General features: G+C 45.7%; 1 protein-coding gene across 1 annotated transcript in view; it reads left to right on the forward strand.

Moving 5' to 3' along the window:
- Nucleotides 1-10,075, forward strand: part of UBAC2 (UBA domain containing 2) — a 209,249-nt gene extending 199,174 nt beyond the window's left edge. The window contains exon 9 of the mRNA XM_049867698.1: nucleotides 8,834-10,075. Coding sequence (XP_049723655.1) covers nucleotides 8,834-8,941 — 108 coding nt within the window. The 3' untranslated portion in view covers nucleotides 8,942-10,075. The remainder of the gene's footprint in view (nucleotides 1-8,833) is intronic.
- Nucleotides 10,076-13,958: the final 3,883 nt, after the last annotated feature.

The raw sequence follows: 13,958 nt of genomic DNA on the forward strand, positions 1-13,958 counted from the left end.
AAAGGGAAAGTGTTACAGATTTATCTCCATCTTTGTAAGTTTCTTTTCTCTTTCAGTGTTCAGTGTGGTGTCTCTAAAGAGTGTCGTATAGGCAAAATGTCTTTGATCATACTGTTTTGGAACATGTTCAGATGACCGTGACAATGGCAGCATCTATTCCTGTAACATTTCACACACCTTGAATTAGCCAGCCATAGAGCTGTCAGGTCACTATGAGTCAGAATTGACTCGATGGCAATGGGTTTTTGGTTTTGGAGTGCCGTATCATATTGGTGCGCTTACACATGGGCCATTGACACCTTGTGGTTGAGGTGCACCTGGACAAAAATCAGTTGGTAGAGACACACTGTGCTCCCTGTGGGCACAGAAGACACTAGGACGAACGCGTTTTCATCCCAGTGAGAAGGCTAAGCTGGAACTGGCTGTTGCCGCGGTACCAGCCTCTCCTGGATAAATAGGCGGTAAATTAAATGTCTCTGATCCTTGTCTCCATGAAGTCAGGCTTTCAATTATGGAGAACAGGCGTCGGAGAGGCCGCGTTTGGGTAACGTTAGTTTTTATGAATAAGTAGATGTGGAAGACAGGAAAAGCGTAGCACCCGCTTTGGATATAAACCCAAGTATAGCTGGTTTCTAAAAGAAGTTAGAAGGAGCTCTGGGGGCGCGGTGGTTACACGCTCAACTGGTAACCCAAAGGTCGGCGGTTCAAACTCACCAGCCACTCGGCGAGAGAAAGATGTGACAGTCGTCTTCCATAAAGATTACAACCTTAGAAACCCTATGGGGCAGCTCTACTCTGCCCTTTAGGGTCACTAGGAGTCAGAATCGACTCGACAGCAGTGGGTTTTGGGTAAAAGAAGTTAAAGAAAAGGCTGTTTGGATTTTTAGACTAGATTCCAAGATGAGCCATAATCTAGTGGCTTGTTGTGAACATTGTTAGAAGCTTTCCTGTGAAGCACAAGCAGAAGGAAGTACTCTGCTCTGAAAAGGAGAAGGAAAGGCTTTTGAAAAAATTGCTATGGGACATTTTTAAAGTTTTCCAAATAGATTCCTGCTAACCCAGTCAGCCCAGTACCGAATGAGTCAGTACAAACCTTACTGTTGTCTCCACTTAAGTCAGAAAATGTCTGCATCTTAGCATGTTCTTCTGAGGAGTTCTAGGTATCTCACCACCTTTCTCATTTTGTCCTCCAGTGTTTATTCGTCTCCCTCCCCCTACAAACTGCCAGCTCTCCAAAGAGTTTCCATCTCTAAACTTACACACCTTCACATCCAGCCCTTCTTTAGTCACTCCTTCTCTTGCCCCTTCTCATACCTTCTGTGTGTCAGGCTCTGCGCTCAGTGTTGGTGGTGGTGCGGGAACAAGACGGACAGACATGGTCCCAGCCCTTAAAGGGCCTGCCGTCCACCAGGGAAAGCAGACAACATACAAATCACATAACAAATACCCAGCTCCTTGCAGTCATTTAGTGTAGGTCCGTAACACAGAGGAGATAGTAAATATTTGTTTAATTAATGCATTACTGTACTTTAATGACTTGTTTTAAACTGATCATGATGTATTTTTATCTTCTTGGTAAAATTAGATCAAAAGTTTTTACACTGAAAATTTCTTTTCACGTGGATGTTAGGTCTAGTCAGGCTCTCATCCCAACAGCTAAACTAGAAGACAGGAAACAGCCCGCAGAGAAAATGAATTCATTTAGGCTTTCAGTGTGACTTAATGTGTTTTTTGCCTAAAAGATGTACCTCGGATCAGGAGGGAGGTGGCCTGAGTATCTATGAACCAGTTACCATGGAGCCGACTCAGAGTAGAACGATACCCCTAGGTGTTTCAGTGGCTGATTTTATGGAAGTAGATCAGCAGGCCTTTCTTCTGAGGTACTTCTGGGGAGACTCAAACTTCCAACCTTTTGGTTAGCAGTCAGGCACATTAACCATTTTACCACCCAGGGACTCTGAGTATCTGTAAATACCATTATTTATATAGTCATCAGAATTGAGTATTTGCTAGCATTTATAAAGATATAAAGTAAAAGGTATTTCTAAGAGTCTTTAGTATGGGCATTTTGTTAGAATTTTATCCTCACCTTTGCAAAAGAATACCTTTCCTGTCTTTCTGACTTCATTTGGTCCTACCACGTTAGTTTTCATAGGCCAGTTCTTGTTTCTCATTTAAACATTAGAGGTATATAGGAAAAGTCGCCCTTCAGTTTTTTAGTTGTGGCTATATTTCGCCATGGCTGTATGGGTATGTATATTTAGCTGTGGAGCCAATCTTTAATTGGGTTTCCTGTGATCTGGAGGGGAGGATGGGTTTCTCCATGATGGCAATGACCAAGGTTCCAGCGGTGTGGTAGCTTCTCTGACCCAAAACTCTCCTTTCAGCCTTCTGTGCTGGCAGAGGCCCTTTCTGAAAATGATTCTGTATTTGATCGTTGCAAAAGACACATAAATTCTTCTGCCAACAAAGATTATAAACCTAGAGATGTAGAAAGCATGCCAAAGTGAATGCCGAAAACAAAACTCCAAAATTTTAAAGGTATTAGAATGAGGGTGGTTTTATCGCATCGTCAAAGTCTCTGAACTGTTCAGAGAGAGGGATTGTCACACACATAACCCAGTCACATTTAAAAGAAAATAAAAAAACCCATTGCCATCGAGTCAGTTCTGATTCATAGTGACCCTGTAGGACAGGGTAGCACTGCCCCATAGGGTCTCCAAGGAGCAGCTGGTGGATTTGAACTGCTGACCTTTTGGTTAGCAGCCAAGCTTTTAACCACTGCACCACCAGGGCTCCAGTCACATTTAATTAGGATAATAATTATCATAAGAGGTAACGTATATGGAACACCTATTATGTGCCAGTCACTGTCCCAGGGCTTTCATGTACATCTCTCTTACCTTCAAGACTGGAAAACTAAGAGCCAGAGGCCTTCGTCCCACACCTGAGATCATACAGTGGATACGTGGCCGACTGGGATCCGACTACAGAGCTCACGCGCTCTCTGCCATCGGAAGGGGTCCCCACTCCCAGCAAAGATCGCACTGCTGATTTCCCTGCACTTCAGTCAGATCAAAGATGGCTGCTAGCCTCGCCTTTATTTTTATTTTAAGAACTGTGAACTTCTGCTACCTGACTACACATCGGCACAGGCCCCAGTTTTATCTCTCTGCCATTTGAGTACAGGATTTCATAACTCATGTACTAGGCCTTTTGCACTGGAGACACAGTGAAATACACTAAGATTGGCCAAGTTGGGCCTCTCTGAGCAGATAAATATTAAGGTTAAAGCAGTAGTTTTTTAGTAGCCACCAAAGAGAATCACAGATATCTGCTATCTGTGTTGCTAGGTTTTGCTCCGGTGAATCTTAGAAACCACCTGAAGAAGGGGCAGCAATAGAGATTACACAGCAGACTTGCAAGACTTGTGGTGTCTCAGTTCAGTCAGCCTGCCTCTAAGGACGGGAACCGTTACCTCGTGACTTCTCTTCACCCTCCTGATCTTGCCGGCTGATTATTATCCACGCACCCAAACTGGTACAACCAGTGAGTTACAAGAAAAACATGCAATTTCATTTTTTTTCTTGGGTGTTTACAATTCTGAACTCTAGGGCACCCTTTCTTAGCATAATTATTTGTTTGTTTTTTTTTTTTTTTTTTGAAGAGCTGCGTTAGCACTATTTCTACTTAGTAAGGTTTTTATCTGATAAAAGTAGGTTAATCAACAGTGAAAATTATCTAATCACACTTGTCTTCCCGCCCCTAAAAAACGCAGAAAGCTCAGAAACCAGTTTTGACTAAAGGAACATGAATGCCAGCTTTAAAAAGGTGAACAGCCAGCCTCCTACAAGTTTGCAGCAACAAACACTCTCTTCAGCGAAGACCTGTGAAAAGCCTGGCTCAGTTCCCAAAGCCAGTGACAGCACACACGTGGTCATTTGTGTTTGGGAGAGAGAGTGGGCACTCAGAAGGAAGCCTCGAGTACAAAGAAAGCAATCCAAGGTCTGAGTGATTTTTCCCTCTCCAGTGGGGAGAAGCGCTGCATGTTCCGGGCTCTTCACTGCAATTCATGCTGCTGGTTCTGCCTTGGTCGCCTGCGTGGCACCAACACGTCATCAGCGACTTCTGCATGACAAACCAAATTCATAGGCAGCAGAAGGGAAACGGCAGTACCAGGTGGGGGGTGTGGTCTAGCGCTTCTACCTGATATCAGCACTGAGTCTAGGTTTGCACTTTATCAGCTCCAAAGCATGAATCATGATTTTCCAAACCCCCAAACTACCAACTATAGACAACGAATAGGTTTCTTCTTGCTGGCCAGGTGCAAAGAAGCAGCCAGTCTTTAGCTATGCCTGAGATACTCAGGACAACCAAAGGTTAAGGATGGTAAACGTAGCATTTTCCATGCTATTTGAAGGGATTAAGAGTGGCCAATGCATTTGGCGTCCTTGGTGTCGTGTTCACGAATAGCAGACAGAAAGAAAGTAGAGCTAACCAACTCCTGATGGGCATAAGTTATCTCCCCTAGAGAAATGGCCATTCATCTGGAAATAATTGGAATAAACATCCTAATCAATCCAAGATTAGAAATAACCTAGTAAGAGTACATTGGTGAGGTTTTTTTCCTCCTCGTTGGCACGTGTCCAACACAAGTCCTCTGACGTCTCTCACTGTGTGTACTGACTGGGTGTAGAGAAAAGAAGGGGAGAAATACTCAGTTTGGAAATGCCCCCAAGAAAATGGAAAAGTGTGAATACTGAGAATTAGATGGCAAAATTGATGTTTCATGTGTGGCAGAAGTCTAAAATAGCTTATCAAACATGACTTGTGAACATTAAAAAGAATGTTGTGGTCTGAAGGCAACAAAGTAGTCCTATTAACAGCATTGTCACCAAGACATTTGACATTGGGTTGCCTTACAAGGTATGTCGGTGACATGTGCAGTGGATAATAATATAAAGTGGGTTGGCACCTGGTTAAAAATCTCTAAAAATACTGATTAACCACTTGACAACAAAGGGAGGTCTCTAGTGAATTCTGGGCTCTGTTGTTGATCTTGCCTTGCCTTTGACATTTTCATCGATAATCACTTGAATGAACTGTAGAGGTTTCAGAAACCCTGGTGGTGTAGTGGTTAAGTGCTACAGCCCCTAACCAAAAGGTCGGCAGTTCGAATCCGCCAGGTGCTCCTTGGAGACTCTATGGGGCAGTTCTCCTCTGTCCTGTAGGGCCACTATGAGTCAGAATCGACTTGACAGCAGTGGGTTTGGTTTTTGTTTTGTTTTGTTTTTTTAAATCAAATTTAGGGATGATACAAGTTTGAGGGAGATTACTAACATAGTGAACAACAAGAGTATTAAAATTCAAAATGATTTCGGTTGGTTAGAAAATTATCAGATGAAATTTAACAGATGCGTGTAGTCTTATACCTAGAAGATTGAATGTAAGCTTACAGGGTGGGTTTTGAGAAACCTGGCTTGAGAACATTTTATGTGAAAATGTTGTTAGGTGCCGTCGAGTCGGTTCCGACCCATAGCGACCTTATGTACAACAGAAAGAAACGCTGCCTGGTCCTCCACCATCCTCACAATCTTCACCAAGTCTGAACTAACCGGCCACCTTTATGTGAAAATACCTGGGGGTTTTTAGGAGGCCCCAGCTTAGCAAGAGCCACCACCAGTAGGCTGTAGCTACGTGTACAAGAGCAAGCACACACTCACGTACACACATGTGTGTACACTAATAAAGCATTCTTCTGCCATAATAATTGATGTTCAGGATTGAGACTGTGGGAAGGCAGTAGTTTCCCTGCCCTTTACCCTATTCAGACCATGCCAATAGTATTGTACCCAACTCTGGGTGCCATATTTTGAGATGCCATTCATAAATGAGAAAGCATTTAAAGGAAAGAAGTGGGATTGGAAGGTGCTGGAGACCGAAATGCGGCAGTGAACAAAAGTAGCCCTGGCTCTTGTACTCAAGGAGTTTACCATACAACGGTGGGTAGAAACCCTTAGTTGTACAAATACAAGTAAAAATCACAGCTGTAATAAACACAGGATGGAGTGGTAAATGGTGCCACCAGGACTTAATCTGGGGATCCTCTTAGTCTGGGAGACATGGAAGGTCTTCCCAGAGAAAGTGGCGAGTGCTCTGAGGTCTGGCGGATGAAGAGGAGTTAATCAGGCCAAGAGCAAAGTGGAGAGCTTGGAGGCAGAGGAAGTAACACTGTGAAGGTGGGGGCATGCATGGCGTCTGGGGGGGTCTGGAGTAAGCCCAGAAAGGGGGTAGAAGATTGGCCTGAAGAAGCAGAGAGATGAAGGGGCGGAAGGAGTGAGGCCTTCAAACACTAAAGTACTTCCTGCAGAAAAGGGTACAGGGTTGTTCTGTATTATTTCAGACAGTGAAATTGGACCTTCAAAGTCCCAGAGGGGGCAGTTACTGAGAGGCTGATCTCTGCTCCTTTTGAGGAAGAACACCCATTTAAAGAAACAGAACAGCCTTCTCCTGTCCTGCAGCGATTTTGGGCAGTGAGAAAAGAATGTTCAGCCAAGGCTGATATTCTGGAAAAGGGGTTTCTTGCCTCGGGAGAGAAATGAAACTAGAAGGTTCCTGCCGTGGAGCCATCCACCCCATCTGGGGCGTGAAGCTTGAATCCATATGCGGGCACCTCACAGTCTCACAGGTGCGAGTCCTGCTGCCTCACACTTGCTCTCCTTTTCACAGACACAGACCATGCCCATGTCAAATGTTTGTAACCACAGCCCACCACATGCATACATGTAAATATATAGAACTGAAATAAAGTTTTATGGAGAGAATACTCTTACTACATGCGTTTTTTTAATCCAGGTCTTCACCCATTAACTACTCATGGCTCACCACTGATACGGATCACACACTTCAGTTTGAAAAAGTGAAAAACTCACTGAGAAATGTTTCCTGGATTCCCTGTTTCCTCTCAGCTGCTTTAGCCTTTCCCTGAGGCTCTCTGAGGGAGGAAGGATATAGGAGGCTGGCCCTGGGTGAAGCAGGAGAAACTACCCAACTCGTCCACTCCCCTCACCTCTTCTCCTCACACTGCATCCTCTTCCTCTCCCTGCCAAGTCCTTCCACTCACCAAAGCCCCTCCCGTGCCCCCTGTGTCTCCTTCAGTACCCCCAACAGGGGGAGGAGAGGCAATATTGGGCTTGTTCTCTTCTCTGTCTAGCACCAAGTGTGTTCTTTTCTATAGGGAAGGAAAGAAAAACTCCAATTGCTGATTTAAGTCTTTAAGTCAGTTCACAAAAGTCTTTAACCCATACAATGCTGAAAATCTCTCCTGTTAGAAGAGTATTATTTTTACTATATTATTGCAAATGTGGTATATGTCAGTATAAGTACAAAAAAGTGGATTCCTCTGGCAAGCCTGGGGCCATAAGTATTCTTGTAATACTTTATGTAATAGGAAAATCGATTCCAAGCAACCAGGTTATGAATAAACTTGAGTTGTGCTGCCTATTTCAGCGTTAAAGGCTGCCCGTACAGAAGTACAGGAAACCTGTGTGTTCACAGATTCAGGATTTGTGGTCAAAAAAATTCAAGCTTGGTCTTCCCTGTGTTAATTGCTTTAGCTGCCTCCTTTCGGTGGCTGCTACCCCAGGCTTGGCCCCGCTTTTGCACACGGCCCCTGCTGCTTGTAGAAGCTCCAGGCTGGGGGAGAGAACCTTTTTGTCAAACAGGATCTTAGCAAATGTTGCAGCTGTTAGAGAGATATGAGCACCCCAAAGAAGTTCTCTGATGATGTGTTGATAAGACCTTACAGTGCATTTTTAGCATCTGTGTCTGCCAGCATCAAGAATAGAAAGAACTCTAGATGGTGCCCGGCTACAACTGATGACTACCCTGCCTGACAGGAGACACAACAGAGAACCCTGAGGGTGCAGGAGAGCAGTGGGTTGCAGACCTCAAATTCTCGTGAAAAGACCAGACTTAATGGTCTGATTGAGACTAGAAGGACCCTGGAGGTCATGGTCCCCAGACCTTCTGTTAGCCCAAGACTGGAACCATTCCCAAAGCCAGCTTTTCACACAGGGATTGGACTGGACTATGGGATAGAAAATGATACTGGTGAGGAGTGAGCTTCTTGGTTCAAGTAGACAAATGAGACTATTGGGCAGATCCTGTCTGGAGGGGAGATGAGAAGGCAGAGGGGGACAGAAGCTGGCTGAGTGGACACGAAAATAGAGGGTAGAGAGAAGGAGTGTGCTGTCTCATTAGTGGGAGAGCAACTAGGAGTATATAGCAAGGTGTATATAAATTTTTGTATGAGAGACTGACTTGGTTTGTAAATTTCACTTAAAGCACAATAAAAATTTTTAAAAAATAGAACTTCAATTGTGCAGTTGTCCGCTTGTATATGGAAACGTGGTTTTCCTGAGGCATCCCTTGGGAATCAAACGTCACACTCAACAAGTGTGGCAGGTGGTGGAGTGCGGGGCTGCTGCTCTCAAGGCCTTGCCCCTGCAGGACTTGGCGGATCCTGGCAAGTCACTGGACCTTTCTGAAGCCCCATTTCCTCATCCATCACATGAGATAATATGTATATATTGCTTATATATTGTAAGCCCTGAAAAACAGTTATTTGCTATAATCTTTTAAACAACAAGTTTCACGCTGAAATGAAAATTTGTTTTGTTTTTTAAAATAGGTTTTGACCTTTCCCACAGATGACCTTTTTGACCTTTCATGTGTGAGCCCCAGAGCTGCCCGTGAAGACACTTCTGGGGCTGGCAGGTTAGAGATAGTGTTGCCAGCATCATCACGTTGTTGGCTTCTTTGCTGTTTCCAGGTTGCCCGGCTCATGGAGATGGGATTTTCCAGAGGCGATGCTTTAGAGGCCCTGAGAGCATCAAATAATGACCTGAATGTGGCCACCAACTTCCTGCTGCAGCACTGACCGTCCTGAGGCCCCGCCACAGGGACAAGCCGTGCAGTGCGGAGTGACAGCGCTGCCACATCAGCCGGGGAGGACCACAAACTCTCAAGCAGTGATGTCGTCATGGGTAAAGGTGGCCCCGCTGCTTCGCTGCCCATAACTACAAGGTTGTCTCAGTCCATAGTATCAAAAATAAGTTTGCCATTAAATTAGCGTGGATTTTCTATCTTTATTTTTCTATGGGGTATTTTCCTTCGTGGGGAGAATCATCACCTATTCCTAATGCGTTTAAATTAATGCATTATAATTGCAGATTTCTGTGAGCAGTAAACTAGCGCTCCGGGAGGAAATGACTGCTTTTGTATAGTACTCTTAAGAGGGAAAGGGGTCACGTTTCTCCAGAAAGGACGTGACAGATTACTCAGTATGGACTTTTGTAATTGCTATTTTTTTCTCAGAAAGCTTTTTAGATTGTTATTGTCTTCCTAAGAGCTCAGCAGTACATATCTGTCGCACACAGTGACGTCAGGGGCCTCGGTGCCAACTGAACCTCACTCCATCTGCATTGTTCCAGCCTGCCCCAGTCTGGGGAAGTTTTCCCTGCCCCTCCTTACTTCCATTTTAAAAAACAACAATAATAATAAAGTACCCACTTGAGGTTCTGGAAGACTCCATGAAACTTAACTGGGGTCAGTTTGCTCAGAGTATCCAAAGGCAGCCACTCCGCTTAGGGGTGAAATGGGACAAAGAAAACAGTGGGCTCCCTGGAGCAGTACGAGAGCCTGAGCAGAGTGCTAGGTGCTGGCCCCGAGTGGTCTGACTGGGTTTTCACCTTTCTGCCCAGCTGCAGGGCTACACTGCCTGTCCCTTACTATTCACACCAGCCCATCTGGAAGCAGGTTCTTCTGAGGACCTGGAGCATTCCTTGGGATCAAGGCGTTAGGTAGGGTGGATTACAGAGTATGCCAGTCAGGAAGAGAAAGGTGGGCAGTCAGGAGATGGGCTGAAAATGAGCATTTAAAAGAGCTAGAATGCATCAATTATCAAGATTTAAGGAAATTGTGCAACTGTTGTGTTCTGCAGAATGAGCAGAAGTGTATCAAATTGATGCAAATTTAGACCTGTGTGTTACAATAAAGTTTTTAATGTGTTTTACTTCTCAGTATTTTTTGTTAGATGTAACTAAATGATTTTGTTCTAAACTGTATTTGCCACAAAAAAAAAAAAAAAAATTGCCAGACTGTTCATATTTCCTTGGTGGTTTTTGTTTTGTGAGAAGCACTTGTGTTCCTGTAAGTAGGACTGGGCCCAGAACATCACTAGGTCAGTAGTCTTACCAGGCCAAAACTTGGAAACTCAAGGGTCGTGAGCCACTTTCATAGGCTCGTTGGGGCCATAGAGCTGCTCGGAATAGGCGTTCAGCCAACATTCTGGAAGCCCAGCTGGCCTCAAGCACAGGTGACTGACTTGAATCTGCAGTTGAATTTCTCCATCCCAGGTTATAAGGAATAATTGGTGGGAATGGAGATTGCCTTGACCAGATTCACTGACCAAGGATGTGGTAAAGAGAAACTGAAATTTCTGTTACCTCTGAGATAAATTTAAATCCATCCTCTGTACTTCCTGATGCAGAGGGTCACAGGCAACGAACAACCCATATCCAAAAACGCAGTGTCTCTTATGTTCCTTCTCACGTTGAGCACCAGCAAAGTAACACCAAACCAGGGTCACAGTTCTCACTCACATGAGATTTCCATTGCTTCTCTCCCAGAGGATGGGGAGCCAAAGCCTCACGGTATCACTGTTGACAAGGTGTCGATTGAAAAGGATTAACCATTCAGCAGCTCCTGTTTGTCTTTGAATCCGGACTCCCTTCTAAATGCAATTACATTTCAGAGACCCTTGTCCTTTCGAAAGGAGCCTTCGTGGCCCTCTAATTCAATTATTTTACTTTAAAGGGTAGAAAGTCGAGGCCTGTGTAGCTGATGTAACCAAAGGGCACGCACCTAAATGGTGTCAGGGCTGGGAGACAACCTCAGGGTTTTTCCTGACTTCTTTCACCCTCTTCCCCAGTTCCTTACAGCTGCTGAGGCCTCTCCTCGCCGATCATGACACATTGTTTCCCATCCTGTTTGTGCACCTGCCAGCCTTTCTGTGCCTTCATCACAGCCTCAGGGTCAGCCCTTCTTACCAGTCTGGCTTGTCACTCTTGGACACCTTTTCTTTGCCTGATTAAGGTCCTCATCCCCGCCCACTCTGGCTTCCTGTGACACTGAAGGGAACTCGTTTTCCCTACTGCAGGACTTTGAATACCTGAGAGCACCCACAGCTCATGCCTGGACACCCAGAAGTCTTTCAGGCTGATGGGGCCCCTACGAAGGAAAAGCTTTGTATTCCATGCACAGAGATGCCTGACAGAGGGGGGCGCCAGAGAGCCACTTGATTCGGTTTCCTAAGGTCTAGACAAGATGGTTGAGGCTTTTGGTTTTGTGTAAATGGGTAACAGATGGGGCTAAATTTTCAAGTGAGCAGATTTCGCATTGTGAGATGAGACGAGGAAGAGAGGCAGAAATATCTATGACGAACCCCTCTCCCTTCCCAAATTTAGGAAAACTTACCTCTGAAGTCTAATCCATAAATCTAGACTGAGTTTAGGAAGGTAAAATTTTTAGGGAAATTGAGCATAAAAACATGAAAGCATTCCAGTATCACTTAGAATGTTTTCTTAGCCCCTGAGCTTATAATAATATGTACCTATAACAGTTACTATTAAATTGAAATAGAAACATCTAGAACCATAAACCCTAGAATGATTTTGTTTTCTTTTAACCAGATAGCTTAAGTCATTTTGAATTTTGTCCGAGTCAAAAGGATCTGTTCTGCACTTCACAACCGCTAGCCCTGTTTTTTAAAGAGTTAGACCAAGAACATCAAGACAGGCTTTCTAGCTCAAGCTAAAATTTTAGTTCTGAAAATGAGATCTTAAATGTAGGAAGAACTACCAGAATCATGTGAATTTACTGGCCTGCTTGATATAGCAGTAACTAATGGAGAAATAAACACCGATAGTTCAGTTCTGATGGTGCCACTCATAGGGACTTCAGGCAGAGGGAATGGGGCAGAGTGGGCATGGTTTGAGAGCGTAGGGGCAAAGTGGTCGTAGATGTTGGAAATCCGTCTGAGAAGAGGCAGGGATTAGAGAAATAGATGGCAAGTCCTACCATAGTGATAGCAAAGAGTAAATTGGATGACTGGGAATATGGAGGGAGGAGAGGGTTAATGGTGGAATCTTAAGGAATTCTTGCATCTGGAATAGAGGAAAAGAGCCAGAGGTAGGAAGAGAATCAGGCGAGGGCAGCACCGTCAGGGGAGGTAAGAACGTCAGGGGTGGTCGGCAGTGGCTGGGAGTAGTCAGTGCTGGAGGGGGAGGTCACGGTGGTTCCAGCCCAACGATGGCAGACTCTGTGGAACAAGAGGTGGAACCTGAGTACAAGTGAGAAAACACTTGTATTGGGCCACCTCGTTAACGGCAGTATTCCGGTCTGCTGAATCTTCTACACCATGAGAATTGCAGAGGTCGTAGCGATTTAGGAAGGAGACCTGGTGATACAGGGCTAAGAGCTCAGCTGCTAACTAAAAGGTCAGCGGGTGGAACCCACCAGCTACTCCACAGGAGAAAGATGCAGCAGCCTGCTTCCGTAAAGATTCCAAAACCAAAAACCAAAGCCACTGCCATCGAGTCGATTTCGACTCATAACGACCCTGTAGGGCAGAGTAGAACTGCCCCGTAGAGTTTCCAAAGAGCGCCTGGCGGATTCGAACTGTGGACCTTTTGGTTAGCAGCTGTAGCACCTAACCACTACGCCACCAGGGGTTCCTCCGTAACGATTACAGCCTTGGAAACCCTATGGGGCAGTTCCCTCTCTCCTATAGGGTCTCTATGAGTCAGAATCAGCTGTACAGCTATGTGTTTGGTTTGGTTTAGCGATTTAGGTAGGAGTGCAGTCAGTACCAAGGAGCTCAGCTCGCTGGAGGCACAGTCCCCTCCTAGTCTCTTCAGGCCAGCCCACAACTTCCCATAAAAGCTGAGTTCTGCGACCTCCCTGGGATGTTCTGAGCTGTCCTCAGAGTTGAGTAGACAGAGAGGAAAGGCGAGCAGCCCAGATCCTGAGGGAGGAGGAGGATAGAGGGTCTTAGACAGAAATGTACACCAGCATCTAGTTACCTGGAGACCCAGCCTGGTCCTCACCCGAGTACACAAGTAGTCTAGGAACTCTGGGATTGCTCCAAGGTCAGGGGCAGGGGGCTCTCCCTGAGCAGTGACGTGGGTATCCCGGGCCTCCACCTTCACAGCAGAGGAAAGCAGAGCGGGGCGGGTTGCAGTACTGCAGTGTGGCCCGGTATCCAGTCACTGACACTAGAGAAAGCCTCGAGTCCCCACCTCTTAGCCCACAGGCATGAGAATTCTGTAGTCTGACCCCTACTCTGCCAGACTGCTTACAGCGCCGCTGCTGATGCGGCTTCCTCAGGTGAAGCTGAGACCCTTTCTCCTGCGCATAGTGTCTCCCTGTTCCTGAATTTTGACATTCACAGGTCTGTAGTGTGTTTGAACTAAAAGAACGTGTGTCTAGTTTAAGCCCGTGTTTTACAGGTGAGGAAACAGGGTCAGAGAGGCATGGTAACGTGGCCAAGGTCACAGGGGTGACAGTGATGGGCTTGCTCTCCTAAGGGTCCCTGAGCCCCTTGAATCATTGTAACCCCTCCCCACATTTAGCGTCTCTCACTGTGGTGTCCTCTGGGAGGTGGGGAGTCCCCTCAGCCCCTTGCCACCTACAAAGAGAAGGAGGAGAAAAGGAAGTTCCGTCTCTGTCCAGCCTTCAGAATTACCCCTTGGGCTGTCCAGATTTCCTCACAGGTTTTAGCTCTGACCAACAGCGGAGCGTCTGTTTTATCCCCTGGTGTAGACTGGCCTCCCTGCTGTCTGCAGGAAGAGGGAACCTCTGAGGGGTGCTGCAGGGGAACAGTCTCCAACAGCACA

The sequence above is a fragment of the Elephas maximus genome, chromosome 23 (assembly GCF_024166365.1).
Source record: "Elephas maximus indicus isolate mEleMax1 chromosome 23, mEleMax1 primary haplotype, whole genome shotgun sequence".
Taxonomy (NCBI): domain Eukaryota; kingdom Metazoa; phylum Chordata; class Mammalia; order Proboscidea; family Elephantidae; genus Elephas; species Elephas maximus.